General features: G+C 42.1%; 1 protein-coding gene across 1 annotated transcript; it reads left to right on the top strand.

Moving 5' to 3' along the window:
* Window positions 1-794: 794 nt before the first annotated feature.
* Window positions 795-26,953, top strand: gna12a (guanine nucleotide binding protein (G protein) alpha 12a). Its single transcript, XM_061678550.1, has 6 exons — window positions 795-1,511; window positions 9,728-9,946; window positions 20,674-20,724; window positions 20,799-20,999; window positions 23,148-23,354; window positions 24,143-26,953. The coding sequence occupies exons 1-6, from the start codon at window positions 1,194-1,196 to the stop codon at window positions 24,302-24,304; spliced, it is 1,158 nt and encodes a 385-aa protein (XP_061534534.1). The 5' UTR covers window positions 795-1,193; the 3' UTR covers window positions 24,305-26,953.
* Window positions 26,954-27,768: the final 815 nt, after the last annotated feature.

Below are 27,768 nucleotides of genomic sequence, written 5' to 3'. Positions count from 1 at the left end.
TGTCTTTCCCCATTTATTTCATTCTAACTCACCGATTCATAGGGACGGATTCATTAAAGTCAGACCTTGACACTGTGATGAGGGTGTTTTATTGTGTTTTTATTCTGTGTTTCCCCCCCCACCCCTCTTTTTGTCAGGATTACACCTTTTATAAGAGACGCTGTTTAGCGATGTCATTGAGGGGGAAAGTATCAGGTATAAATATTTTTTATTTTTTTAAAACAGTGACTGCTGAAATTCATCCAGTATCACAAAGGTCTGACATAAGATGAATGAATACTAAAAGAAGTTAATGATGACAACACCCACGTTTCCGTGAATGGCAAAATAAACCATATGAATGCCTGCCACGCTATATGCTTGTGTCCTTGTCAAAGATTTAAGAACATGCTGCATTGCATTTGTGTCCAAAAGCATGAAAGGGGCTCCACAAGACCTTCACATCACTTTTTATGATTTACATTTTTTTAAAAGAACAACATAATTGAAATGATTTCAGAACAAAAAAAATACATGTCTTTAAACGTTGTACCACTTGCAAGTTTAACCGGTCATATGAAAGTCCCAATAATGTATCATCTGTGCTTTTAAAGCCATAAATTAGGACAAAGTTCCGAAGTAGGAGGCTAATAATAATTGTGTAAACGTCTCTTTCTGTGAACTGGATGTAGGTGGGTACGGGCGCCCCACGGTGGAGAGCACCGGTATCCCCTCTCCCCACCGCCGGCTGGGCCGTCCCACCGCCGCCCCCTTGCCCCCCGAGACGTCGCCCCCTCCCGGCGGCTGCCCAAGTTCACCACAGCTGACGGTTTGCTTGCTGTGCTCGCTTGGGAAAGTTTGGAAACGCTCTCGCCTTGTTTTATTGGACGCCACAAAAGTGTTTTTACACGACCTGATTTTTTTAATTTTTATTTTTTGGACTCCTTGTGGGCACGAAGTGGATTTAACTGAACATTTTGTCGAGATTTAAACTTCATTTGAGAGCGCGTTGCGATTTTTTTTTTTTTTTTTTGTAAGTTTACATGGCGCATCCGACGTTCCCCGCTCGCTTTGAGTGTTGAAATTAGTCGTTTATCACAAAAAGAAAGGGGAAAAAAAGACGGTGTAAATTAAATGTAGGCCTAACAAGTGGACCCTGGGGGGGGGGGGCCTATGATGAACATTTGTCCGCTGAGGGTCTGGTAAAGCAAACTATGTCGGGAGTGGTCCGCACCCTGAGCCGCTGCCTGCTGCCGGCCGAGGCGAGTCGGGACGCGGGCGGCGGCAAGGAGAGCGGCCGGGCCAGGGACGCCGCGCAGGAACGGGAGGCTCGTCGGAGGAGCCGGGAGATCGACGCCATGCTAGCCCGGGAGAGGCGAGCCGTGAGGCGGCTGGTGAAGATCCTGCTGCTCGGGGCCGGCGAGAGCGGCAAGTCGACTTTTCTCAAGCAGATGCGCATCATTAACGGACAAGAGTTCGACAAGAAAGCACTTCTGGACTTCAGGGACACTATTTATGAAAATATACTTAAGGTAAAACACAGGAATTGAAATGAACTTCAGGGCGAACGTCATCGATTATTAACTGCTATTATGCAAGTCAATATGTGGCACTCACAAAATCAACTCATTTGATTTCCAAAATGCACATGTGAGAACAAGGTGGATTTCAGAAAAGCTTCATAGAAACATTTATTTATGCAATTAGTGTATTTCAAATTGTTTATAACATTGTCAATAAGTCCATTAGAGTAATTGTGCCAGTCCTAATATTGACCTTAAGGTTTGTTGACGCAGTACATATTTGTATCCTCATGTGTGTGTGTGTGTACCCATGTGTGTAAATGTCCCATTGTTTGCAGGATAGCCGGGCCTCCTTTACCAGTTTAACAATAGCAGACTATTCCTGAGGGATGAGAACATCCGCTTAGCCCACACTGGGATAATAAGAGGTTCCAGCTCGACCAGCAAACCAGTACAATTCCACCCTAACTAGTGCCACAATTCTCCCAAGACAATCCCCATGAAATCAGCAGACAAATACACCTGAGGAATATCTGCAATACTCTTTCCACTAAGCAGTTTTTGATCACTTTAGTACAGGGGGTCCTCGGTTGACAACCCCAATTGCAATGAAGTTGGGACGTTGTGTTAAACATAAATAAAAACCGAATAAAATGATTTGCAAATCATGTTCAACCTATATTTAATTGAATACACTACAAGGACAAGGTATTGAATGTTCAAACTGATAAACTTTATTGTTTTGAGCAAATAATCATTAACCTAGAATTGTATGGCTGCAACACGTTCCAAAAAGCTGAGAAAGGGTCATGTTTACCACTTTGTTACATAACCTTTTCTTTTAACAGCAGTCAATAAACGTTTGGGAACTGAGGACACTAATTATTGAAGCTTTGTAGGTGGAATTCTTTCCCATTCTTGCTTGATGTACAGCTTCAGGGTCGTATTTTACTCTTCATAATGCGCCACACATTTTCAATGAGAGACAGGTCTGGACTGCAGGCAGGCCAGTCTAGTACCCGCACTCTTTTACTACAAAGCCACGCTGTTGTAACACGTCCAGAATGTGGTTTGGCATTGTCTTGCTGAAATAAGCAGGGGCGGACATGAAAAGAACGTTGCTTGGATGGCACCATGTTTCTCCAAAACCTTTATGTATCTTTCAGCATTAATGGTGCCTTCACAAGGCGGCACGTTGGTCGACTGGTTAGAGTGTCTACCTCACAGTTCTGAGGACCGGGGTTCAATCCCCGGCCCCGCCTGTGCGGAGTTTGCATCTTCTCCCCGTGCCTGCGTGGGTTTTCTCCGGACACTCCGGTTTCCTCCCAAAAACATGTGTGATAGGTTGATCGAAGACTCTAAATTCCCAGTGAGTGTGAATGGTTGTTTGTTTATTTGTGCCCTGCGATTGGCTGGCAACCAGTTCAGGGTGATAGCTGGGATAGGCTCCAGCACTCCCGCGACCCTAGTGAGGATAAGCGGCTCAGAAAATGGATCGGTGCCCTCACAGATGTGCAAATTACCCATGCCATTGGCACTAACATAGCCCCATACCATCACAGATGCTGACTTTTGAACTTTGCGTCCATAACAGTCCGGGTGGTTCTTTTCCTCTTTGGTCCGGAGGACACGACGTCCACAATTTCCAAAAACAATTTGAACTGACACTTTTACACTTTACATCAGTCCATCTTAGATGAGCTTGGGCCCAGAGAAGTTTCTGGGTGTTGTTGATAAATGGCTTTTGCTTTGCATAGTAGAGTTTCAAGTTGCACTTACGGATGTAGCGCAGAACTGTATTTACTGACATTAGTTTTCTGAAGTGTTCCTGAGCCCATGTGGTGATGTCCTTTACACATTGATGTCGGTTTTTGATGCAGTGCCGCCTGAGGGATCGAAGGTCACGGGCATTCAATGTTGGTTTTCGGCCTTGCCGCTTACATGCAGTGATTTCTCCAGATTCTCTGAACTCTCTCTCTTGCAGATCATTGTATTCTGTTTTTATTTATGTTTAACACAACGTCCCAACTTCATTGGAATTGGGGTTGTACAACGGAGGTCCGTTCCTAGGTCAGTACACGAGTCTACCACTAACGTATGCTAACATAGTAGTGAAGTCAATTAAAGATTTGTTTGAAATAAATTTCTAGGCTGTAAGTACAGTATGAAACCATCAAATGAAAAACTTTGTAAGTCAAAACATCGTATGTTGGGACTGTCGTAAACCGAAGGCCATTGTCGCAGTTATTCGGTACTTAAAAATCAGAGTTAAACACACTGCAGTCTGTTGATTGGGTCATTCAGAGACTCATCACTTCCAAGTGACGATTATGGAAACACAAGCAAGACAGTAACCCCTTTTGCAAGGCTTTTTTTTTTTTTTCAGCTTTTTCTTGGCTCGCTGTTTCGCGTGAAAGGCAGGATGGGGGGGCTTTTGAAGTCGACCCGTAAATGTACTGACTTCTGACGCAGTATGAGAGGTGAGCATTGTAGCATTATGTGTATAACAGGATAGCGGGAAGTTGTGACCATTTATTTTATTTTTTTTTAATTTAACACCCAAGACTCACTAGTTGGCCACGCCTTTGTGTTGAAAGCAATTGTCACTGTCCCGGTTGCTGGCGTTGTCATGCATGTTATCATCCGAATGCGCAACGCTGGGTGAACGAGCACTACTGACACAGAAATGTGCCACTTCATCGAGTTCTGTCCAAAAGGGACAGGCTAATAAATTCCAGCTTGACCGTTACGCCGCCGATGCGCTAATTTGCTATGAAGGCAGGGTGAAAGGGGCTACATATGTGGCGTTTGGGGGGAAGAGTTGGGGTTGATCTTGGATGCTACTAAATTTCAGGGGGGGGGGGGAGTGGACATAGTCATAGTAATAGTCATCAATCATAATTTCTGAATTAGAACATGCATCCACCTACTTAAGTCTCCCTGTACAATGTCAGCGATGGTGATCGTTTCCTTTTTACATTTATATTATGCATAGGTTCGAATGGTCAGACAGATGTGATGACTAAAGGTAATTTCAGCCGGTCTCAATTTGAACTTTATAGCGTTGTAATCTGAAGTTACACTCACTGACTTGTTCGGAACAGCTCAAGCGAAAATCACGGTGGTCCTAAAACGGTCGAGATTGTATTTTCTGACAGGATGGTTGTTTCTTATAGCTAGCTTTGCAACAAATAGGGAGCGCTACCTGTCTACGGGCTAGAGGGGGACCTTTTGTACCTTCGAGGTAATACAGTACAGTTTCGCTTTTTCCTTGGTGGCTCGATCTCAAGCTCCAAATCTAGTCATCCGGCTAGCCTCGGAATCGACTCTTTCAACTTTCAGTTCTGCTGTTGTGGACATGGCGTTGCATGACAATTGTTGTTTCCTTTCCAACAGACATCCTGCCCACTTTTCACAGCTATTGTCAGAGCTGAAATTTGTTGACCTATGTCTAGACGAGTGAAAAATAACCTCTTGGTAATTAGGCGGGATAGACTTCAACCTCTCGATTTCATTTGAAAATAAAATGTCATCAATTGGATCAAATGGTTATCCTTAGTTTACACATAGGATAAACCTTTACGTTTCAGTTGACCAAAGCTGCCATAAACTAGCAAAATGATGGATTCACTGTTAAGATGTTTGGCAACCTCTAGTGTAAAGAATATCTTTACAGCGTATGTTTGGCAAGAGGAAACCTGATGCTGAAGTCGATTTTTCGAATGTTATCTGGTCAAAATGGGAGATTATGAGCCAGTAGAATACCTCTTTGCTGTCAGAGATAGAAAACAGAGACACATCCAAACCAAATACAGGCCCCCCATCTCTGGAAAGAGGTGAATACAAACAAAAAAGAGACGCATTCAAAAAAATAACAATAATAATTCGCACAGCGAGGCTGACAAGCTGCTCTTCCTCCTGCCATGAAAAGCATTCAATAAAATAAGCAACATTTACACAAGCTAGGTCCGTTCTATGACTTGAGATTCCAATTAACTGGAATCTGTTGCTTTGTATTTTGATGTTTTGGCACCAGCGGCTTTGAAAACCACAAACCAAATAATTATTGTCAAAGAACAAATGACAACATGGAGAAGTAAAGCAAATCATTGCAGAAACGCTATGCGCCACATCCGCAAGTTTCATTCCATGGTGAACAAGGGGATGTGAGTCAGAGTTCACTCATGGTTATATTTTTTTTATGTATTTGTCACTGTTACTGCCTGCTGTGTGTCATACAAAGTGTTAGACACGGCCGTCTTTGTGGTAAACACCAGTTCAGCTGCGGGGCGTCTGTGTTTGTTTAGGGTTTTGGCCGTCACTGCCGAGGTCACCGAGGGCCATCGCAGTCAGATTGCCAACACACGCACAAGAAACTATTTCTTGGGAGTAAATCGGAAATAGGTCTTTGTTTTTCCCCTTCTAGGTCATGTTTCAGGCTGGTAAAACGCCATGATTCATGGAATTCATGAATCAGCAGATCAATTTGACAGTAGACAGTTGCAGAAGTCAATTTCAACTGGCTCCGTTGCGTATGCGTGACTAAGACTTAATTAAACTTGCAGTATGACCTTTGAAACACCCCTTAAATTGAACATGCTGTATTTAAATTCACACTCTACAAATATGACGGCACGGTGTCGGGCATGTGGTTAGCGTGTCCTGGGTTTGAATCCTGTGTGGAGTTTGCATGTTCTCCCTGGGCTTGCATTGGTTTACTAGAAGTACTCCAGCTTCCTCCTACATACGAAAAACATGCATGCCGCTAATTTACTGTTTTATGGTTGCGATTACTCTCCGGTGTAACACGGTTCTTCTTCCAGACTTCTGTTAAAAGTGCCATGTACCATCTAAGCACAATTTCTGGTGTTTTGCTACTATTTCACATTAGCTTTGTGCTTAGCATGGCTTCCCCATCTTATGTCTCACATGCTTAGCTACTCCTCGTCCTCCTTTAGTGATAACGATACTTGTCATAAGTCTAGTTTATTCAACATCGTGGCTCCAAGGATTAATGACTTAGAGGAGCCGATCTGCGCCGTGTTTAGCCACGTTAGCTTGCCAGCCGCACATTGTAGCCGGTGCGGAGGAAGTTAGCTCAGTTAGCCTAGCGTGATCACAATTGGTTGCTAAGAGTTCAAATTGCCAAAGCAAAGCAAAGCAAATGTATTTATATAGCGCATTTCATACACAAGGCTTTACATGCTTTATATGATTCAAAGCTTTTAAAAACAAAGAAAAAAAACAGCTTCCAAACATTTAAAACAAAGAGGGGAAAAAAGAACGGTACGGTACGCTGTTTTAATACAATTAAAACAGCGTACCGTGCAAGAAATATCATTTAAAAGTGGAAATGCTCTAAAAAGCATGGGGAACCATGACCAGTAGCAGAACTTTAAAATCTATTCTAAAGCTGACTGGAAGCCAGTGTAAAGACTTTAGAATTGGAGTAATATGATCTGACCTCTTTGTTCTGGTCAGAACCCGAGCTGCAGTATTCTGAATGAGCTGCAGCTGTTTAATGCTCTTTTTGTGGAGTCCAGGCAGAAGACCATTACAATAGTCAAGTCTACTTGAGATAAAAGCATGGCTGAAACTCTCCTGGTCTGGCTGACACATGCAAGCCGTCAATCTGGGTATGTTCTTCAGATGGTAGAAGGCAGTTTTAGTATTTGATTTGATATGACTGGTGACAGTCAGGTCGGAATGTATCAGAACATCAAGGTTTCTGACTTGGTCTTTGTTTTTTAAAGACCAAGAACAAATTTATACAATCTACCGCATATACCATGCTCCCCTAGATTAGTGGTATAAAACAGATGGATCATGGCCTATATATGAGTAAATTACCAACAATGGAATGTCAAAGTTGACAGTTTGAGTGCTCACAATGTACGTTTGGGTCGGCTCCGATTACTATATTACTATACTTACTATATTGAGTCGTCCTACAGATGAAATACTTTAAAGTAGTAGTTAGGAACAATAATAAATGGGTGTTCTTTTGCTGTAGGGCTCAAGTGTAATTTACTTGAAAGACAACTACAAATGGAGAGTGGAGACTATATATATTTAGTAAAGTGGGAAATACATGCTCAGACGTGAAATTAATGTATGTGCTAACTAACTGCGAACAAAACTCATCATAGCTTGAAATAAACATTGTCTGATCATTGCATGCACATAAGTATCAACAGTAACATGAAGAGGTCTCTCTTGGCTGATCCACCAGTATTATAGACCAGAAAAGTTGATGACTGAGTTGATGTCGCTGTGGCAACAAGCCATAACACTGTTATTTTGATTACAAGGCAGCATAGCATACAAATAAATTTCATTAAAGGTTTCTTTTTAATGATAAGACAAGCACACCAAGGGTTTGTGTCGGTTTGTTTGAGGAGACCTCCCACACAAAAAAAGCCCTCAGAAGGCTACATGAATGCCTCACTGTTTGGATTCCTCCATCTTTCCAAGTAAAAGGTCCACTCAGAAGTGTTCCCCTGAAGGCAACATTTGCATGACTTTTTTACTTTTTTTTGACATTTTACTTTCACTCCCTACATTTAAAAAACAATATTTGTACTTTCTACTGCTTACTTTGTCAAAAAAAGATAGTAACTTTTTTTTTTTTTTTTTTTTTTTTTTAACCCTGATGTAGGGCTGCACAATTAGGGCCAAAATAATAATCACGATTATTTTGATCAATATAGTAATCACAATTATAAATCACGATTATTCCTCGTTATGGAAAAAAATCGTTATTTTAATTGCACTACTTTTGAACAAACAATATGTAACAAAAATAATATTTGAATAAGAATAAATGATACTGTAGATAATAATAATAAAAATACATGTACCACCCAAAAAAATTCTACTTTACCAAGGGCTAACTGAATAAATGTGCAATTACAAAGTGCAATCATGAATTGCAACTTAATGGAATGAAATAGTTAATGTATAGAAGGCAATACATTAGACTGCCAGCATCGACTTTTCATTTGAAAATCCCCGTCGTCAATATAGTGGGTAATTGTCAAGAACGCCGTTGTTCTGCTTGACCATTGGTCAGTCGTGTTCAGTCACAAACTGACAGTTTCGACAGTTGTGATTTCCCTCTCTATTTACTCCTGCCGACGATCAGGCTAATTTAATCGTGGCAGCCAAAATCGCGATCACGATTAAAATTCGATGAATTGTTCAGCCCTGATGCAAAAACAACATAAATAGAGAGAGGTAAAGTCAACAACAGTTAAGAGCTCTAATTGATTTCGATCTTGGTGTCTTATTAATTGAAAAAAAGAAACAGGGACAGCCGAGACATGGGGGAACATGAACCAGGGCACATTAATGACGACAGCAATAAAATCGGAGAAGCAGGCTATTGCCCATCCATGGCATTATGTAAAATAATTGTTTGCTGGTGTCGGCTAAAAGAACGAGTTGTGGCAAATATATTGTCTTGTGTAAGCCTAAAAACTACATGCTTATTGGGTTTAAAATTTCTATCTAATCAGGAAAAAAAACAAAACATTCAAGTAAGGTGTATTTTTTCAGTTTTATCATTAGCTGTTAGCATTTTTGTTTCACAGTTTACAACATGAAGCTTTAGGAAGATGGACGGTGTTTTGATAGCATAAAAGTCGAGCCAACGCTAGCTAGTGCTTGTTAGGGGGGGTGGGGACACGTGACTTTTAAGCAAAGCAAAGCAAATGTATTTATATAGCACATTTCATACACATTGTAACGGAGTGTGCTTTAAGTGATTAAATGCATTTTTAAAAAAACAGAAAAAAAAAAAAAAACTGCTTAAAAACATTTAAAACAAAGAGAAAAATACAATTTAAAAAAGTATACTGCGCATGTATAAATATGGGTATTGTATATAATTGGCAGTAATAATGACTTTTTACTTTTGGACTTTTTTACTTACAGTAAGTACAGTTGTTGAATCAGTCGTTACTTTTACCTTTTTTTTACACAAATATCTGTACTGCTACTAAAATACAGAGTGTGGGGACTTTTGCCACCTCTTCTCTTTTCTCGGAATCCTGTTTATTTGCCAAGTATGTCAAAAACACAGAAGGAATTTGACTCCGGTAGTTGGAGCCGCTCCAGTACGACAACAGACAGCCATTTGACAGAAAATACTTTTGAGAGATAAAAACACAGTACTATTTGTTGTTTCACCAAACGCTGATTGTGTCTCTTCTGTGTCTCCGCAGGGCATGCGCGTGCTGGTGGATGCCCGTGACAAGCTTGGCATCAGCTGGCAGAGCTGCGAGAACGAAAAGCAAGGCATGCTAGTCATGTCGTGGGAGGGACGGGCAGGAGCCGTGGGTGTAGAGCCCGGCGAGTTCCAGCTGTACGTGATGGCACTGAGCGCGTTGTGGGCCGACGCCAGCATCCAGCAGGCCTACGGGAGGCGCTCCGAGTTCCAGCTGGTGAGTAGCGCAACGGTCAGCTGTCTGTGAACAACGCAGGGTGCTGCTCATTTAGTTCTTGTCTAACACGATCATTCGTGCTGCGAAAGAGTGAACCGCCTCTATTTGCGAGGGATAGGAACCAAGCGCTGCTGCGAATTGTAGACGCTCCCCTTGTTGTTTGTTTATAATTGCATATACGAATAGTTAAAATTGTAAATATACCCAAACTACCATCCCAAAACACTTTAAGATCATCTTAAATCATTACCCTTAAAATGACTGCAAATGGCTTGCAGATGATTTAATACAAAAAAGAAAAGAAAGCCCAGGAAGTGCACATGTACATGCACGTGCAGTGAAGACTAACAACCCAGGCTAAACTTAGCTCCTCCCCAATATACAAAAACATTACAAAAACGTGCATCACTTCAACATACAGTATTACCTTGACTTACGAGTGCACCAACTTACGAGTGGTCCTCGTGTACATTCTTCAGCTGCTCGATCAAATTTGTTGAAGCATTTAGATGACGTTCCCTACGACGTACTTCAGTTGTGCACAGACTGCAAATAACTTTGTTAACTCTGTTGTTTGTCCGGGACAAACAAAAAAATAGTCTCACACCGACGACGTGTTTAAGATTGAAAAAACTTTATTGGCCGTCAGATAGTTAAAGTACTGCGCAACAAGACACGTGACAAGGCTAAAAATAAACTAGCTTTTGGATTCATACGCGACGAAGACGCGGAGTACCATCACAGATGCTGGCTTTTGAACTTTGCGTCCATAACAGTCCGGATGGTTCTTTTCCTCTTTGGCCCGGAGAACACGACATCCACAATTTCCAAAAAACAATTTGAACTGACACTTTTCCACTTTGCATCAGTCCATCTTAGATGAGCTTGTGCCCAGAGAAGTTTCTGGGTGTTGTTGATAAATGGCTTTTGCTTTGCATAGTGGAGTTTCAAGTTGCAATTACGGATGTAGCGCAAAACTGTATTGACTGACATTGGTTTTCTGAAGTGTTCCTGAGCCCATGTGGTGATATCCTTTACACATTGATGTCGGTTTTTGATGCAGTGCCGCCTGAGGGATCGAAGGTCACGGGCATTCAGTGTTGGTTTTCGGCCTTGCCGCTTACATGCAGTGATTTTTCCACATTGTCTGAACCTTTTGATGATAGTATGGACCGTAGATGATGAAATCCCTAAATTCCTTGCAATTGTTGGACTATTTTCTCACGCACTTGTTCACAAAGAGGTGAACCTCGACCCGTCTTTGCTTGTGAATGACTGAGCAATTCAGGGAAGCTCCTTTTATACCCAATCATGGCACCCACCTGTTCCCAATTAGCCTGTTCACCTGAGGGATGTTCCAAACAGGTGTTTGATGAGCATTCCTCAACTTTCTCAGTCTTTTTTGCCACCTGTCCCAGCTTTTTGGGAACGGGTTGCAGCCATAAAATTCCAAGTCAATGATTATTTGCTAAAAAAAAAATAAAGTTTACCAGTTTGAACATTAAATATCTTGTCTTTGTAGTGTATTTTATTAAATACATGTTAAACACGATTTGCAAGTCATTGTATTCTGTTTTTATTTATGTTTAACACAACGTCCCAAGTTCATTGGAATTGGGGTTGTAAAAACACCTCTGTGGTTTGCAGACAACCAGCTCCAAAATGCAATTAATCAGCGATCAATTTCACACCATTGATCAAACTAATCCAAGCATGTCTTTGTGCACCGGGCTTTGAGTTTTGCTGGAACAGAAAAGGGTCTCCCCCAAACTCTCCCCCAAAAAGATGGAAGCATACAATTGTCCGAAAGAGAATAAAGAGTCTACTTAAGAGTTATGTCCGTCTGTTTTTTTTGTGTTTTTTTTCCAGTCAGTCATTTCTCTCCCACCCTCTCATGTCTGAGAAGAAAGAAAAGGAGACTCCTAAAAGTGCCGTTTTATGTTTTCTTGGGGAAAAAAAGTAGAGTTGTAGAATAGCTGGAGAAGCACTTTGTTCAGTGAGTAACCAAGTCAGTGCCAACAAATCCTCTCTGATGGACCAGACAGATGCTTAATGGCACCAAATGGTTGAGTTTCATGGAAGGATCACAGACAGTATTGTTCTCTCAGCTCCGCCAGCCGCCTGTTTTAGCTGCTGTTGCACTTTTTATTTCCCCGCGAGTTGGACTTTTTGTGACACTGAAGCAAAGCACTGGGCTGAAAAGCTTGACCTTCTACCTTGCAACACATTTATCAGTGAGAAAACAATCTGGAGTCAGACAGTAAGTCACTTCCGTCTCGCCCTGGCAAACTGTACGTGCACGAGACTGTCTGCAAACAGCTTTATGTCACGCTGTCTCGCCTTATCTAGTGGTCCTCGCTGATAAACTCAGTATGCTGCAGCTGCGCTGGACCGCAGGCATTTTTTTTATAAACTAGCTAATTAAAAAAAAATAAAACGGTGCATCAACGTTAACAGTCACCTATCCTCTCTGCTTTCCCGGCTGCTTGGGAACTAGCTGGGGAATGCTAGGCGCTAAGCTAACTTGGCCCCGCCAGCCACGAGCTAACGCCCGTCTAACGCTCTAATCCTCGCCTCAACGGTGGCGAATAAGCTACACTTCTGACAAGTATCATATTAATGAGGACGAGGAGCTAGTCATGAGAAGAAGAGAGAACAGGAGAAGACAGAGAAGCCATGCTAACTTCTAAGCTAACATGAATGTAACGTAGTGAAGCGCCTTAACTAAGGGACTATATAAGTCCTTCAGAAATACTTCAATTACCATTTTTGCTCTTAGGTTTGTATCGCAATGAATACTGTTATAATTTACAACTTAATATATGAATTTTAGACCATTATCGCCGAGCCCTACTAGCAATCTAGGCTAAACTTAGCTCCTCCCAGACCTCTAAAGCTCGCCTCTCAGGCGAGACGTTTCACTTCAACAAAGATCCTTGGCACCACTGTACTACTTTCCTATTGGACAGAGCTTCGGCGCAATCTTTCGGGTATTTCAGAACGAGCACAAAAAAAACATGGGTAGTTGAGTTTTTCAGCAAATAGCTGGGGGTAGGTTGCACATAAACAAATGCGAATGGATGAATTCACTAATAGCGAACCACAAATAGGCGGAAGCTTTCTGTACATGAAATGAAGGCAGATTTTTTTTAAAAAATAAATAAATAAATAACAAATTGATTTGCTATTTCTTTTTCATGACAACAACATTTTGGGAGTATTGAAAAGCAGGTCGGGAACTACACTATTGTCATTTACATTCAAGCAAATTACATTTTTGGATGAAACAATGTGGGGACGGAGCAGCTGTTTGGCATTCTTCACAAAGTGACATTGTCAAATACTGGTCTGGCATGCAGCGTTTCACTCCATTTCTGTGTGATCAGCCAATAATTGGGCCTTTGCTGACTTTGATCGAAAAGCAGGGAATTGGGCTCCCATTGGGCCAATTATCCCGTACTGTATGTGTTTACGCTGCTTAATACTCATGTCAGGCCAGTAGTTGGAAATGGAAATCAACAATGTCCTAGAAAGAGAACTTAACGGATGTCAAATATTATCGGACACAAGTTTACTGTCATTTCTCGCTAACAGACAATGTATCTTTGTCGGTGTGACAATACTACAGATTTATTTTATTTTTTTTCACGTTATCTGATCCAGATATGACCAGGAGGCATCTGGGTTTATGTTTTTTTGCCTGCTTTCAACTTTTTGGGTTTTTCCTCGGATTCCTGGCACAATGAATACACAATGCTCTCTGGAACGGCTTTCTAAAGTCATAATGTGTGTACGCCAAGGGTTACATTCCCCCTCCTCCTCTCTCCACCTTGCCTTTCTCTTGCTGCTCTCCCGCGGAGGCTTTTTTCGGTCAGCTTTTCCCAGGCTCGCCTGGACCCGAGCCACAGGCAGACACCGCAGAGAGGGAGGGAAGAGAGAAGGGAACTTGGGAAAGGAGGCAGGGCAGGCAGAGAAGTAGTGGGTGGGAGGAAAACAAACCAGTGCCGGCATTTTGTTTACTTCCAGGCCTCTCACCACACCCTGATAACGCCCTGCTTGATACGGCGACCGTGCTCCAAGAGCGCCTTTGACTGACACAAAGTCCCGCTGGGACTAAAACTGTATGATGTGGTCTTTGGAGCGAGCGTGTGTTTGTGCGCCTCTGTGTGCGTGTGTGAGCCTTAAACAGATGTACAAAGACTGTACGCTCATACACACAAACACTACATAATGGTTTACTGCTGTGGTGTCACTGTATCCTGTCCCGGCGACATGAGGCAGTTTTAAACAAACATGGGAAGACAGAATCTGTGGGGCTGGTGGGAAAGTCGATGACGCAAAATTCAGACGGAGCTTCACAGACGTGGAGAGTACACGCTGTACAGTACGGCGACTTTTAATACACTGAATTAACACAGCATGGTTCGAGTAGCACAGTTAGGATAGGCTTCATAGCAGCATGGGCAGGAGAAAAAATGCATCGTCAGACGGCAATCAGTCTTTTTCCAAACGTGGATAGAAAAAAAAAAAAAAACGATACATTTTGGATAGCTGCAAATATGAGGAGGGTAGCGTAATTGAACATAAAATATTTTGCATTATTAAACACAATAACATGCGAGGTGCAGGTATTGGTTTTGTCCACTCGGGGCTGTCATCATCACATCCTACAGTAGTATGTGTGACTTTGAGCGTGTATGGCTTTAAAAGTTGGGGCCTGGCTTTGTGGGAGTGACGTGGGCGTCAGCGAAGGAGAGGTGACTGGGTCTTAACTGGCTAACCGTTAGCCAGTCTGCGTGTTGAGTGACTCGATACGTTAGCTTGTGTTTACGATCATAGACATGCTATTGTTCTACACAATGCACTTTATCTTCCTTGTTAAGTGTAAATTGATCACAAACCTTGTACATTTTCTGTCTTTTCCGAACTCTTTCCTGCTGGCTTGCCGCCGTCGTGCCAACGTATTTCTAAATGCCACCGCAGTAACATTAGCTCCTGTGGGCGAAAAAAATTATTCTGTGCGAACCTTCGAGGCAGAAATTGCGCTTCAGCTTTATTTGTAATTGAATTATTCAAGTTATTTGATTAATCATTGCAGCCCTAAATATTAGTGCAGTGCCCGTCAATGCCAACTTGACGCCATTGAAATAAACCAATCGCTGACGTACATACGGGTGTATAAACTCTTCTTTATGCCCAAACAACACAAACACATTGACAATCACTCACTGTAAACTTGAACTACAACGAAAGCAAAGACAATTAACAATGTTCTAAATATGCTACATTAGAGTTGAGTCCATCATTAAACAACTTTAGCCTAATAGCATAATTGCCGAACTCAATTTTGAATATTTTCCAGAAATTGAAAGAATTGTGAGGAGCCCCACTCTAAAAGTGTTTTTAAAGTTTAACTAAAGCTTTATTTCGTCATAATTGCATTCGAGTAACTTTACGAGGTGCTTGAATCTTTAACTAAAAACTCTTGTTTGAGTCTCACATCATTTGACTTTCACCTTTCCTCCTAATCTAATCTGCAATTTCACAAGGACAGTGTTAACGACATAAATAATGATTGCAGATAACCTTACTTTAAAGTTAAGATTCAGTCTGTGTTTGGGTAAAATGGACCTGCTGATTGTTGCGAATTTGGTTTTTATAGTAATATTATCATGTTTGCTTTGGGGTTAGGCATTTGACTACATTTCTTCTCATCCACAGGGAAAACGAATCGCTAAATTACGATTGTTAAAAAAAAAAAAAAAAATGTTTCTAATAGATTGGGAGAATCTGAACCCCTGTTCCCATGCTAGTGTATTATTGGCCAGAAGAACGCTTCCCATAACAGACGTCATGTTCAATCAACAGTGCACTACATTTTTCCTCTCTTGCGCACAGGCCCCAATTCTTAATACTCCCTTTAGCAATTATTATGCCCATGCCTGGTAAAGATTATCACTCCATTTATAAAGAAGGATGAAAAAAAAAAAGAAGTGTTAAAGAAGAAATAAAATGGAGATATGATCATTTGGTTTTTAAGGGGTCATTTGTTGGCCAAATTCAATTTTGTGAGTTAATATTTCATCATTGTAGGTCAAGTAGCTTCTTGGTCAAACAATAGTGGCACACCCAGTCGCACACACACGCACACACAGTCTCAAACACACACTTACACACACACACAGTTCACGCACACAGGTCTTTGCTGCAATAAAGCCACAAATCTGTGCATACATGCCATGGACACATTCCTCTGACTCTACTCAACCACAGCACACACGTACACACACACACACACTGCACCATATTTTCATTTTCATCTATAACGCTGCGGCAAATGCCATTAAAAATTCATAGTTCACCTTATCAACTAGAATTAAGGTGATATTTCGCTTTGAATGTCTCCACTACAGCCATAATCACGATGTGCAATTATTGCTGATGGAAGTGAAAAGTGACTGTGGAAGAGTTTGTGTGCGTGTGTGTGTGTGTGTGTGTGTGTGTGTGTGTGTGTGTGTGTGTGTCCGTCTGTGTTTGCACATCCCTTCATCTCCGGGAATTCCCCTCTCTGCCCCCCTTCCCCTCTTTCTGTCCTCCTCCCCCTCCATGCCCCTGCTTAGCGGATCTTTGTGCGTTTTCTATTGGCGTGACATCGCAGGTCAGCGGTGGGGCCACGGGGTCGTGACCCATCCGCCCGCAACACCTCCCCCCCTTACTGGTGCGGGCCGCTGACACTGATTCATTTGAAAAAGCTCCGTCGCTAATCTATTCCTTCAGCAGGACAGGAAGTGGCAAAGTTTGCAAGATGAAAAAGAGCTATGATATGCGTGCGTGCGTGCGTTTGAGACACTCAGTGACTTTGTAGCCCGGTTCTATCGGACCTCCTTCCGCCCCCATGTCTTTCGTCACTGATTTCATACACGTGCAGCTGTTTCCTGTTGCGTGTGTGTGTGTGTGTGTGTGTGTGTGTGTGTGTGTTGCAAGAATGAAATGAAGAACGAGATGTTCAATTTCAATACTGTGATCAAAGTCGGATTATTTTCTGGTTTCATGTACAACCGAACGTCCCAACTTCATTGGAATTGTGGTTGTATCATTTTATGGTCTATGTCCGTGTCTATATGTGCCCTGCGACTGACTGGCGACCAGTTCAGGGTGTAGTCCGCCTTTCGCCCCGAAGTCAGCTGGGATAGGCTCCAGCGTCTTGCGACCCTAACCAGGATAAGCAGTGTTGAAAATGGATGAATGATTCATGTTCACAAGTTTGATTTAAAAAAAAAAGTTTTAATTAGCCATAGCTCTGCAGGGTATATAAACATTGAATGATGGCTTGAAAAAAATCATCAAATATTGTAATATTCATCCTTCTCGTGCATGAAGCATGATGACTTGGCAAAAAGTGCAAGTCATTCAAGGATGAATCATTCTACCCTCGAATCACATTCGTGATACGTTTAAAATGACTTCAATTCAGACGTCATGTGTGCTGGTTTATTCCCAATTTATTTAACGACATTACAGTGTTCCCTCGTTTTTCGTGGTTAATGGGGACCAGAACTCCCCGCGAATGGTGAAAAACCACAAAGTAGGATTTGCCCCCCCCCCCCCCCCCCCCCCCCCCCACAAATTCTCGTGTGTTTATGTGAGGACCAGAATGTTTAAAATATGTCAACAGTATTTATACTTTACTTATTTGAGACAAAGATTACAACGGTAGACGCATTTACTTAAATCTTTAATTATACAACCTCATACAGTAATTAACATTCATCAACATCGCCTTCTGAGAGAGGCGAAGAGGCTTGCGTTGGTGGCGGAGGAGAGGCTCTCACGTGACTCGGAGACTCTTCTCCTGGAGGCGCTTCTCATGGTGTAGCTGGGGTTTTATCTTGGAGAAAAACTAAATTCAAAATTTGCTGTACAAGGACATAACCCCCGTCTCTTATTACTTGGCGTTACCACACGTTTCGCTTCCTTATTGAAGCAGTTTTGCGGATGTTTGCTCCCTCTTTCTTGATGTACCGCACAGTAGATTCATTCATGCCATACTGGCGTGCCACAGATGCATAACTTCTGCCCGCTTTGATCATATCTCAAAGTTTCACTTTGTCGCTGATGGTCATCATCTTCTTCTTCCTCTTGGGCGCCCCGGAGGAAGCTTTCCCAGGGGCACGGTGCTTAGGCGGCATTGTAAGGGCTTAATTAATCAAAAAAGGTTATCGCAAACACAACACTAAGATACAGGTTCAGGCATGTACAAAGCCTCTGAGTCAACTCATCTCTTTGTTTGGTGTGCAGGGAAACCTTGTCTCAGGCGCATCAACATGAAACAACGCGTCTTCCCGCAATATGGCTGCAGATATGTCTGTGTTTTTTCATTTTTATTTTTTGATGAATATTTTGGAAAAACCCGCAAGGCACTGAAGCCGCAAAGCGTGAAGCGCGAAGTGGCGAGGGAACACTGCAGTGTATTTATTTCATAATACATTCACATTTTTTATTGTTATTATTTATAATAAATTCAATTAAGGTCTAAGAGCAATGAGTGCTGCAATCAAAGTGATGAGCTGACTTGACACTTAAAATTTTATCTTTGTGGCTTTCTTCTGCATTGAAGCACTGTAACTATTGATTTTTACAACTTTAATCTAAAAAAAAAAAAACTTTTTGTCAAACAAGATCATGACATTTCAAAAATATACAACTTTATTGTCGTAATATTATGACCTGAACACTCTATTGACTGTATTTTTATCTCATGGCCCTAATACGCCTTTGTATAAATGGATATAAGATATAAGGATATAAGTACAGTATGTGTATAATAAGCATTTACTCAATGAGTTTCATTTTTGAGAGATGTAATAATGATAATAATTATTTATTGCACTTTAATAATAATTATGAATTGCAGGAAATGTCTCACAGGGTAATTGCCTGTACTATAAATGTACAGTCCAGCAAATGGTGTGACAAATGACTTCAAAACATGGTATTACACGTTCAATATGCGTATGCGCATTATCTGCTCATCGCTCTGGTTGCCACAATACGTTCTCTTTGTCCATCTTGCTGGAAAGTACACAAAATGCAATTACAACATAACATGGATAAAGAAAGTGGGTCAGCTAGTGCTGGCTGCTCACATCTTATCGAGTTGGCCACTCCAGTTATCTCAGTTCACAATGTACGTGCGTGCACAGAGGAGACATTTAGTAGCAGAAAACCTTTTTTTTTTTTTTTAACTTTCAAAGTTTCTTCTAAACGCAATGGATGCTTTTGAGCTGCGTGTTACATCACATGCTTCTCAACGTTTGTTTGCGTGAAAGCGACCGGGCTTTTATCAGTGTGACAACGTCCGTGGGGAATTGGTTTTAGATAATTACGTTAAAGCGGACACGGAGAAACATTTTCTTGATCTTGGGCCATTCCAATTGATTTTTAACAGTCGAACAAATGTTCATTTTTATGTTAGGCGCCTTTGTGGGTTAGTGTTTTTCCTTGGAATCGGTGTGCTTTTTCCATTCTTTCGACGAAGTGGTAAATGGCGCCTCGGCCTGTTCAAAAACTCCGTTTTTCCGAGCATTGTGTATCCTGGTGGAAAGTAAAAGTCAGCCAATTTGTCTTGAAGCAGCCATTTTGGCCTATTTCTGGGATTCGTACTTTGAAACAAACTCGGACTAAGGAATTAGTCCAAATGAGCCGGAATCAGAAACAGGTATCCTCGCTAGGCGACACTAAACTGCGATGCTTTTGCCTACTGGAGGTCATCTAATGAATGGGTGGAGTGGGTGGAGCATGGCGTCAAAATGTGAATATTATTTCGCAGTGGTTCTCAATGTGCGGTACAAATACCACTAGTGGTACGCAGGCTCCCTCTAGTGGTACGTGAAGGAATCACTGAATTAAATGTTCATACTGTGCATCATGCAATACCGTTGCTTGAGCTTTGTTTTTCCAACCAGTAAAGTACATTTGTTTAGTGTAGCTCAGTTGTATTTAATCTTTAGAAACAAAATAAAATTGCATGTAATATTTAGAATTTTTATTTAGATACAAGGTATATTGGATTTTAATGTGCAATACATTTGAATTGAATTAATATTCAAGTATACTTATTTTATTTCCTTATATTTGTGCCTCACTTTTGATGAACACACGGGCCTACGATGCTACTGTATTTTAATGGGGGTGATTATGGTGGAGCCGAGTATTAGTTGAGGCAGTACTTGATGTAAAAAGTTTGAGAGCCACTTATTCAGAGGATTTGGAATGTTTGAAAAAATATATACAGCCCCCATCACTGTCATCTGATTGCCACAAAATAGTGGGTGGGGGTGTCTAACATAACATAACACACAAGCATTTTCCAAGGCCCCACACCCTTCATTTTGAAAACGATGTTGGCCATTTTGGTTTGCAGCAGGTGACTTTGGGGCTGACTATCAGAGCTAGGACGGACAGGGCTCCTTCGAGGACAGTGTCGTCTTGGAATTTGCTCAAATGAGTCTTCATCGGAACCAAGTATCCCAGACCAGTGGTTTCCAACCCTTTTAAGTACCACTTGAAAAAAATACTTGGCTCTCCAGGGACCACCGACATTATAATACAGTAGTTGAGTAGCGGACCGAGTAGAATTGCACGGCGGACCCGACCGAAAGACTCAGTTCCATATTGTGGCTCTAATGGATTGAACCCCCCCTCCCGCCCCCTTCTCTTGCTTCCAGAGTGAGTCGGTCAAATACTTCATGGACAACCTGGAGCGCATCGGTCAGCTGGTGAGTCACGTTGAGCGTCAACTGAAAGTCTGCTGTGAAAACTCGGTAATCCCGCTTTCCGTCTTTCCCCTCAGAGCTACGTCCCGAGCAGGCAAGACATTCTGTTCGCCCGCAAGGCCACCAAGGGCATCGTCGAGCATGACTTTGTCATCAAGAAGATTCCCTTCAAGATGGTGGACGTGGGCGGGCAGCGGTCGCAGAGGCAGAAGTGGTTCCAGTGCTTCGACGGAATCACCTCCATCCTCTTCATGGTGTCGTCTTCCGAGTACGACCAGGTACTAGGTCACATAACCACTATGAGGAAGACAATGGCGTCTTTATCAAAAACAGCAAAATGGACAAGAGACATCATAGGTTTTGGAAGCACAAAGCTGTCTTTGTGGTCGCCTTGAACAAACTCGACTGTTGCCTCGGCGCTGGCTCGTCTTCCAATAAGCGGTCATATGATGATGACTGAGTGCTTGATTGCTGGATAGACCGCGATTCCCAAGCAGGGTAGGAAATCATCAGGGGTGCCGCGGGATATTTTCCCTTAATTTGTCTCAAAATTCTAAATTCTAAAAATTAATTAATGACTTATACAGTGGCGCCTTAAGATACGATCTGTTCCCTGACCGACAATTTTTTTTTGTAATGTTTAGTTTTTTTTATTTGGGTTATTTTTTTTAATTAAAAAAAAATATATAGTAATGACATAATTACAACCCCAATTCCAATGACGTTAGGACGTTGTGTTAAAACATAAATAAATACAGAAAACATCCATCCATCCATTATCTGAGCCGCTTATCCCCACAAGGGTTTGCGGGGGCGCTGGAGCCTATCCCAGCTATCATTCAATTCAATATAGCTTGAACATGATTTGAAAATCATTGTACAGTGTTCCATCATTTTTCGCGGTTAATGGGGACCAGAAACCCCCGCGAAAGGTGAAAAACCGCAAAGTAGGATTCGTCCCTCCCCCAACCCCTTAGGAATTTTCGTGGATGTGTATGTGGGTACCAGGATGTTTAAAATATGTAAACAAAATTTATACTTTACATATTTAAGACAAAGATTACAACAGTGCACGTATTTACTTAAATCTTTAATTATAAAACCTTATACAGTGATTAACATTCATCAACATTGCCTTCTGCGAGAGGCGAAGAGGCTTGCGTTGGTGGCGGAGGAGAGGCTCTCACTTGACTCGGAGACTCTTCTCCTGGAGGCGCTTCTCATGGTGTAGCTGGGGTTTTATCTTGGACAAAAACATGGTGACGGGTAGTTTTCGTCTTTGTTTTTTCTTTTGTTTCAAAATTCCCCTGTACAAGGACATAACCGCGTCTCTTATCAAGCGGAGTTACCACACGTTTCGCTTCCTTATTGAAGCAGTTTTGCGGATGTTTGCTCCCTCTTTCTTGATGTACCGCACAGTAGATTCATTCATGCCATACTGGCGTGCCACAGATGCATAACTTCTGCCCGCTTAGATCATATCTCAAAGTTTCACTTTGTCGCTGATGGTCATCATCTTCTTCTTCCTCTTGGGCGCCCCGGAGGAAGCTTTCGCAGGGGCACGGCGCTTAGGCGGCATTGTAAGGGCTTCACTAATCAATAAAGGTTATCGCTTAAACAAAAAAAAGTTATCACGAACGCAACCCTAAGATACAGTATGCGAGGCAGTCAACAGCGTGGACGAGACTGACGAGACACAACATGGGAAGACGCTGGGTGAGGCTGCGATGATGCGCAGCCAATCAGCTCACGGGATAAATCCACTCGTGCTCTCGTTGGTCGATGTCGCGCCGGGAACCAATCACGCGCCTTGTATGAGTGCCTGTAGAGTACAGGCATGTACAAAGCCTCTGAGTCAACTCCTCCCTTTGTTTGGCATGCAGGGAAACCTTCTCTCGCGCGCAGCAACATGAAACAACGCGTCTTTCCGCAATATGGCTGCCGATATGGCTATATTTTTCACTGAAGCCGCAAAACGTGAAGAGCGAAGTGGCGAGGGAACACTGTATTCTGTTTTTATTTATGTTTAACACAACGTCCCAACTTCATTGGAATTGGGGTTGCAGATAGAATTCAAAAAGAATTACCGTAAACAGTTTTTGTCCTCCTGCAATGCACATTGTGCTGCTCATTCTGGTATTCACGCCTTGGCCACCTGGGGGCAGTATAAGACAGGCATACAGATACACTGTACCGGAGGCTCAGCTCCTCTCTCGGCTTCTCGGTCCAGAAGGATTATTCGTTGTTCTTCGCAGAGGATAAAGAATATATGTCTGTGAGTATTGCTTTATTATCTGTCTACATGTGTTTCTGAAAACTTTGTGTTCAGAGTGTGACAACGCCGCCACATGGATGCTAATTGTTAGCCTGTGTGCTGGAGGACGCGGGGGTCCACAGTACATTAAACGCGCGCGTGTTGATTCCAGGTCTTGATGGAGGACCGCCGCACCAACCGCCTGGTGGAGAGCATGAACATCTTTGAGACCATCGTCAACAACAAGCTCTTCCTCAACGTCTCGATCATCCTCTTCCTCAACAAGACCGACCTGCTGGTGGACAAGATACAGACTGCCGACATCCGCAAGAACTTCCCTGAGTTCAGGGGAGACCCGCGCAGGCTGGAGGATGTGCAGGTACGCCGATCCGACACCCCCGATCCGATCGCGGGATCGGAAATCGGGCCTGATCACTTCATTTTCAACTGATTGGTATTGGCGGAAAAATATGCGTTTTTCATTTTTTAACCTCGTGCGGCAGTCTGTGCATATCCAAAGCTCACTTATAGCTCATTAAAAACTCGGAAGTTGGGGCCTTTGTAAGTCAAAATACCACTGGAACTGCAAGAAATCTGCTTGTTTTAGTCACAATTATGCGAAAATATATTTTCCTCAACTATATTTATTGAGCCAACGGTTTCACAGTATCACAGCTTTACAAGTCATTATTTCGAAATGTTTGGGAAAGTAACCCTTTCTTCCATTGAACGTACTTCACAGGTACATTAGCAAACGTACAAAGAAAATAAAATCGACATTTTCTGAGTAAAATCAAACTTTATTACAACAGTAAAATAAAATAGCTCTCAGAAAATGAATGTACGATGTACTTCTCTGCTCTTTTCCGCTGTGCGAAGTAAGGTCAGAGCGGAAATGGATGTTAGCCGTGCTAGCTGGCTAGTCATCTGCCCCGGTAGCAAGTCTGTAGTATTTATTTCACCACTTGTCGACACGCTAACTCTCCTCGCTGGTCGCAAACGTTCATTTCACGACGGAGTTACAGTCATATAATAACGTTACCAAACGATTAACGACCGGTGGTGCTGTCATAAACGTGATCTCCTTCCTCTACTAAGCCGCGGTACCCGCACCAATAACACAATCTCGTCTAAACACACACGCTCACTGTTGTCTTGTTCCCGCAGGCGTTTCTGGTGCAGGCATTCAGCCGGAAAAGGAGAAACCGAGGCAAGCCGCTGTTCCACCACTTCACCACCGCGGTGGACACAGAAAACATCCGCTTCGTCTTCCACGCCGTCAAGGACACCATCCTGCAGGAGAACCTCAAGGACATCATGCTGCAGTAACACACAAAGAAAAAATTAACTCTTGACTTCAGGGTGGGTGGAACAAGTCTGTGGGAGCCCGAAAGGACTGGGCTGTATTAACACTGACCTGAGGAGCAGTTAAGTGGACCCGCTGAGTGGTTCGAACACAACCTGTGGAGCCGTTACGCAACCCATCTGATACACCCTGACACGTACTGCATCAGTGTGCATTAGTCACATTCTTCCCTTTCTTACCTACGGAACATGATTTGAACCACACGAGCGCTGAAATATGTTGGTTTTTAAGGACGTCTAAAAGACTTATGACAACACAGTCACTAAATGAAGTCAGGAGGGCCAGGGGGGAGAAAAGGAGGGAGGGGTTCCGCATGACCGAGGTTTTGGGCCGTTGTGGTCATATGCAGCGTTATGTGATGAAGTTGCACAAGTGCCCTGTCAGTGAACTTGTAGTAGGAGAGGAGATGATGATGACCTTTGTGTTCTCGCTCGTATTCACTCATGTCGTCAACAATGACGGGAGGCCAGCTGAAGTTCACAAACAACAATCGAAAACGGGTTTCTATAGGCACGTTTCCATGGATAGCCTTTTGAGCGTTTATTCGATATCATTGATATGCAGCTGAAGCTCGGCTTACGTTCCCTATTAGTTGGCCAACAACCCAACGCTTGGTGAATTCTGCTTCACGATGATATTAAGACCCAACGTCGAAGGATCCCAACGCGGCGCTACGAACGCTTGGCCGCCACAAGACGAGGACCAATCGGAGAAAAGCTTGTTTACGTATCGAATGTTCATGAGAAATGCAGCCGTCTCAATTGCCAGGTGTGGAAAAGCCAATTTTAAAAAAAATTAAGCTGTCAATATTTTGTCACGTGAAACTATTCAATGAGTATGGGAAAGGTATAAATATGAAATAATCATTGAAAATTAGCGTATTACATCGCGAATATGCGGGGCCAGTACTGGTTCTGACATGGCCGCCACAACTTGACTCATAGAGCCTAATGTCGGATCCTGCTAGTTGACTAGTTGTAGTGTGTTCCTACAAGTGACATCAAATTCTACTGCTTAACATCTAGCACTTCACGAGTAGCACTACAGTAGTTTTGCCTCACTACTAACATGTAGTTGTCCTGCTAGTATGCCAAAGTCTTACTAGTGAGACACAGTCATGCTACTTGTGCGCTGAATGGTCTTACTAGTGAGGACAAAGAGTGTACTAGTACATGGATGTATATCATGAATATCACATAAATGGCATTGCAAATCTTTCTACCAAGCGGTACCGTTCGGTTCAGTACGCTATGGTTAGGTGAGGTATACTAGTCGTAGCCCGAGCAGAAGGATTGTATCTATTTTTACATATTCTTTGTCCACGCGTTGCTCGTTTTGTCCATTGCTTATTCCAAATGACCGCCTGTGGTAGCACAAGTATAAGACTAAGAAATGAAGAGATGAATCACTATTTTCGGGATACCTGGTGCCGTTATTATAGTTACTTCTCGGAATAAAGCAGATTAAATTGTTCATTGTTTGGTTTTTAGTTTTAATGAGATCACCCTGGGTGATAAATCCAAATGGACTAAAGCAATGGCGGGAAACCTATGGCATGTGGGCAATACGGTGACTATAAAAAGTCTACACACCCCTGTTCAAATGCTAGGTTTTTGTGATACAGTATAAACAATGAGACCAAGATAAATTATTTCAAAACTTTTTCCACCATTAATGTGATCTGTAATCTGTACATCTTAATTGAAGAAAATATTTGTTTTTTTTTCGATAAGGGGAGTAAAAATAAACAACTGGGTTTTTGCAGAAGTGTGCACACCCTCTTTTAACTGGGGATGACAGGAATCTAACTTTTTACTTCCCCTTCGAAAATATATTTTTTTAATTGGCTTGTACAGGTTTTAGATCACATTAATGGTGGAAATTTTGAAATAATTTATCTTGGTCTCATTTTTCTTTATATCACAAAAACCTGCCATTTGAACAGGGATGTGTTGACTTTTTATATCCACTGTAGTTTATACCTCCCGCATTTGATTCAGACTGCCATACAAGTCCCAAAAAAATCCAAGAGGGACACAAAACATTTAACTGACAAATGTTCACAATAAATAATACAATAACACTACATACCTTTTGTACTGCCCCCAATAAGAAAACGGTCCCCGCTCCAAATGGTTAACGAGCACTTCCACGTTATTATTAATACCGTGTTACGACTGTAATTTATGTTCATTTTGAATTGAACCGATGCTCTTTTGTTCCTGCTCATATTTCCCGTATAAAGGAGTGGAAAACTGTGTGTCAGTGTGTGTGTGTTTAAAAAAAAAACAAAAAAAAAGTGTTCCACTCTGTAAGCAGCACTGTAAATGAAGTGTTCCATTCTGTAACAGCAGCACTGCAAATGTACAACTAACCCACTTCGCACACCTTTTTAAAAAAAAAAAAAAGTAAATATATGTGACGGCACTGGATGCGTGCTGAGAGACAACAAGGACAAGGACAAATTCTGGAGTGAGGGGAAAAAGAAAGAAAAATAGGATGGACGACAAGATGGAGGCTCGCTAAATCTTTTGCTTTTGTTTGTTTGTTTGTTTTCTCTGTGCCTTATTGGCTCTTGTGTTTTGTGTTGAAATACACTGCCGTTGCTCAGATGTTGTTTTACTCTGTTTTCTGTGTGTGAATGTGTGTGTGGCTAAGCAAGAGGTCACCACCCTGAGCATTGTGCGAGCAAAAAAAGATTAGCACCAAGGGAATGACAGCACAGTTTGGATAACGTTTGACTAAAAAAAAAAAAATTTTTTAAAACAATTCACTTCTTTACTTGGCAGAGCAGAGACCTCCACCAAGGCTCAGTAATTCTACTTTGGCTCAGCACCAAATTGTTTTCTCAACTCCTGCATATGCCTGAAATTTGTCAATTGCATTGTTCACTCACAATTGAAGAAACTTGGAAAATGTAAATAGAAATATATTGGGGAAAAGTTGAGATTTTTTTATTAAAAAGAAGGAATCGAAAATGTGAACATTAAATGTAAAGCATTTGCTGTGAAATTGAAAAAAACTAAATGAAAATCATTCGTATTGAAATATTTTCGTGCGTTGACTAAGAAAGAAAATACAAATATACCCCTCAATAAATCCCTCTCCTGCAAAATGACAAACAATGGAGTTACCCCATTGTAGTTCTCAGTGAGGAAAATGCAATTCAACACGCATGCTGTAATACTGCAGCAGACTGGAATCATGTCTGCCAAAAAGGAAAGAAAAACTAAAGAAGGAGAAGAGATGGAATGGGGGGGTACAAAGGGCGGAAGACAAGTAAAAGTACCATGAGGGAGAGTTAGGGGGTTTGTTTGGGAGGGGTTCAAGTTTCCTCTGCGGAGCCCACTTCCTGTCCTGATGCTCAGATGGAGCGAGTGCAGAATCCGCTTCCCTGTACTACACACACACACACACACACACACAC

The sequence above is a fragment of the Phycodurus eques genome, chromosome 6 (genome assembly GCF_024500275.1).
Source record: "Phycodurus eques isolate BA_2022a chromosome 6, UOR_Pequ_1.1, whole genome shotgun sequence".
In the NCBI taxonomy this organism is placed as follows: Eukaryota; Metazoa; Chordata; class Actinopteri; order Syngnathiformes; family Syngnathidae; genus Phycodurus; species Phycodurus eques.
This window is presented reverse-complemented; position numbering and strand designations above follow the sequence as displayed.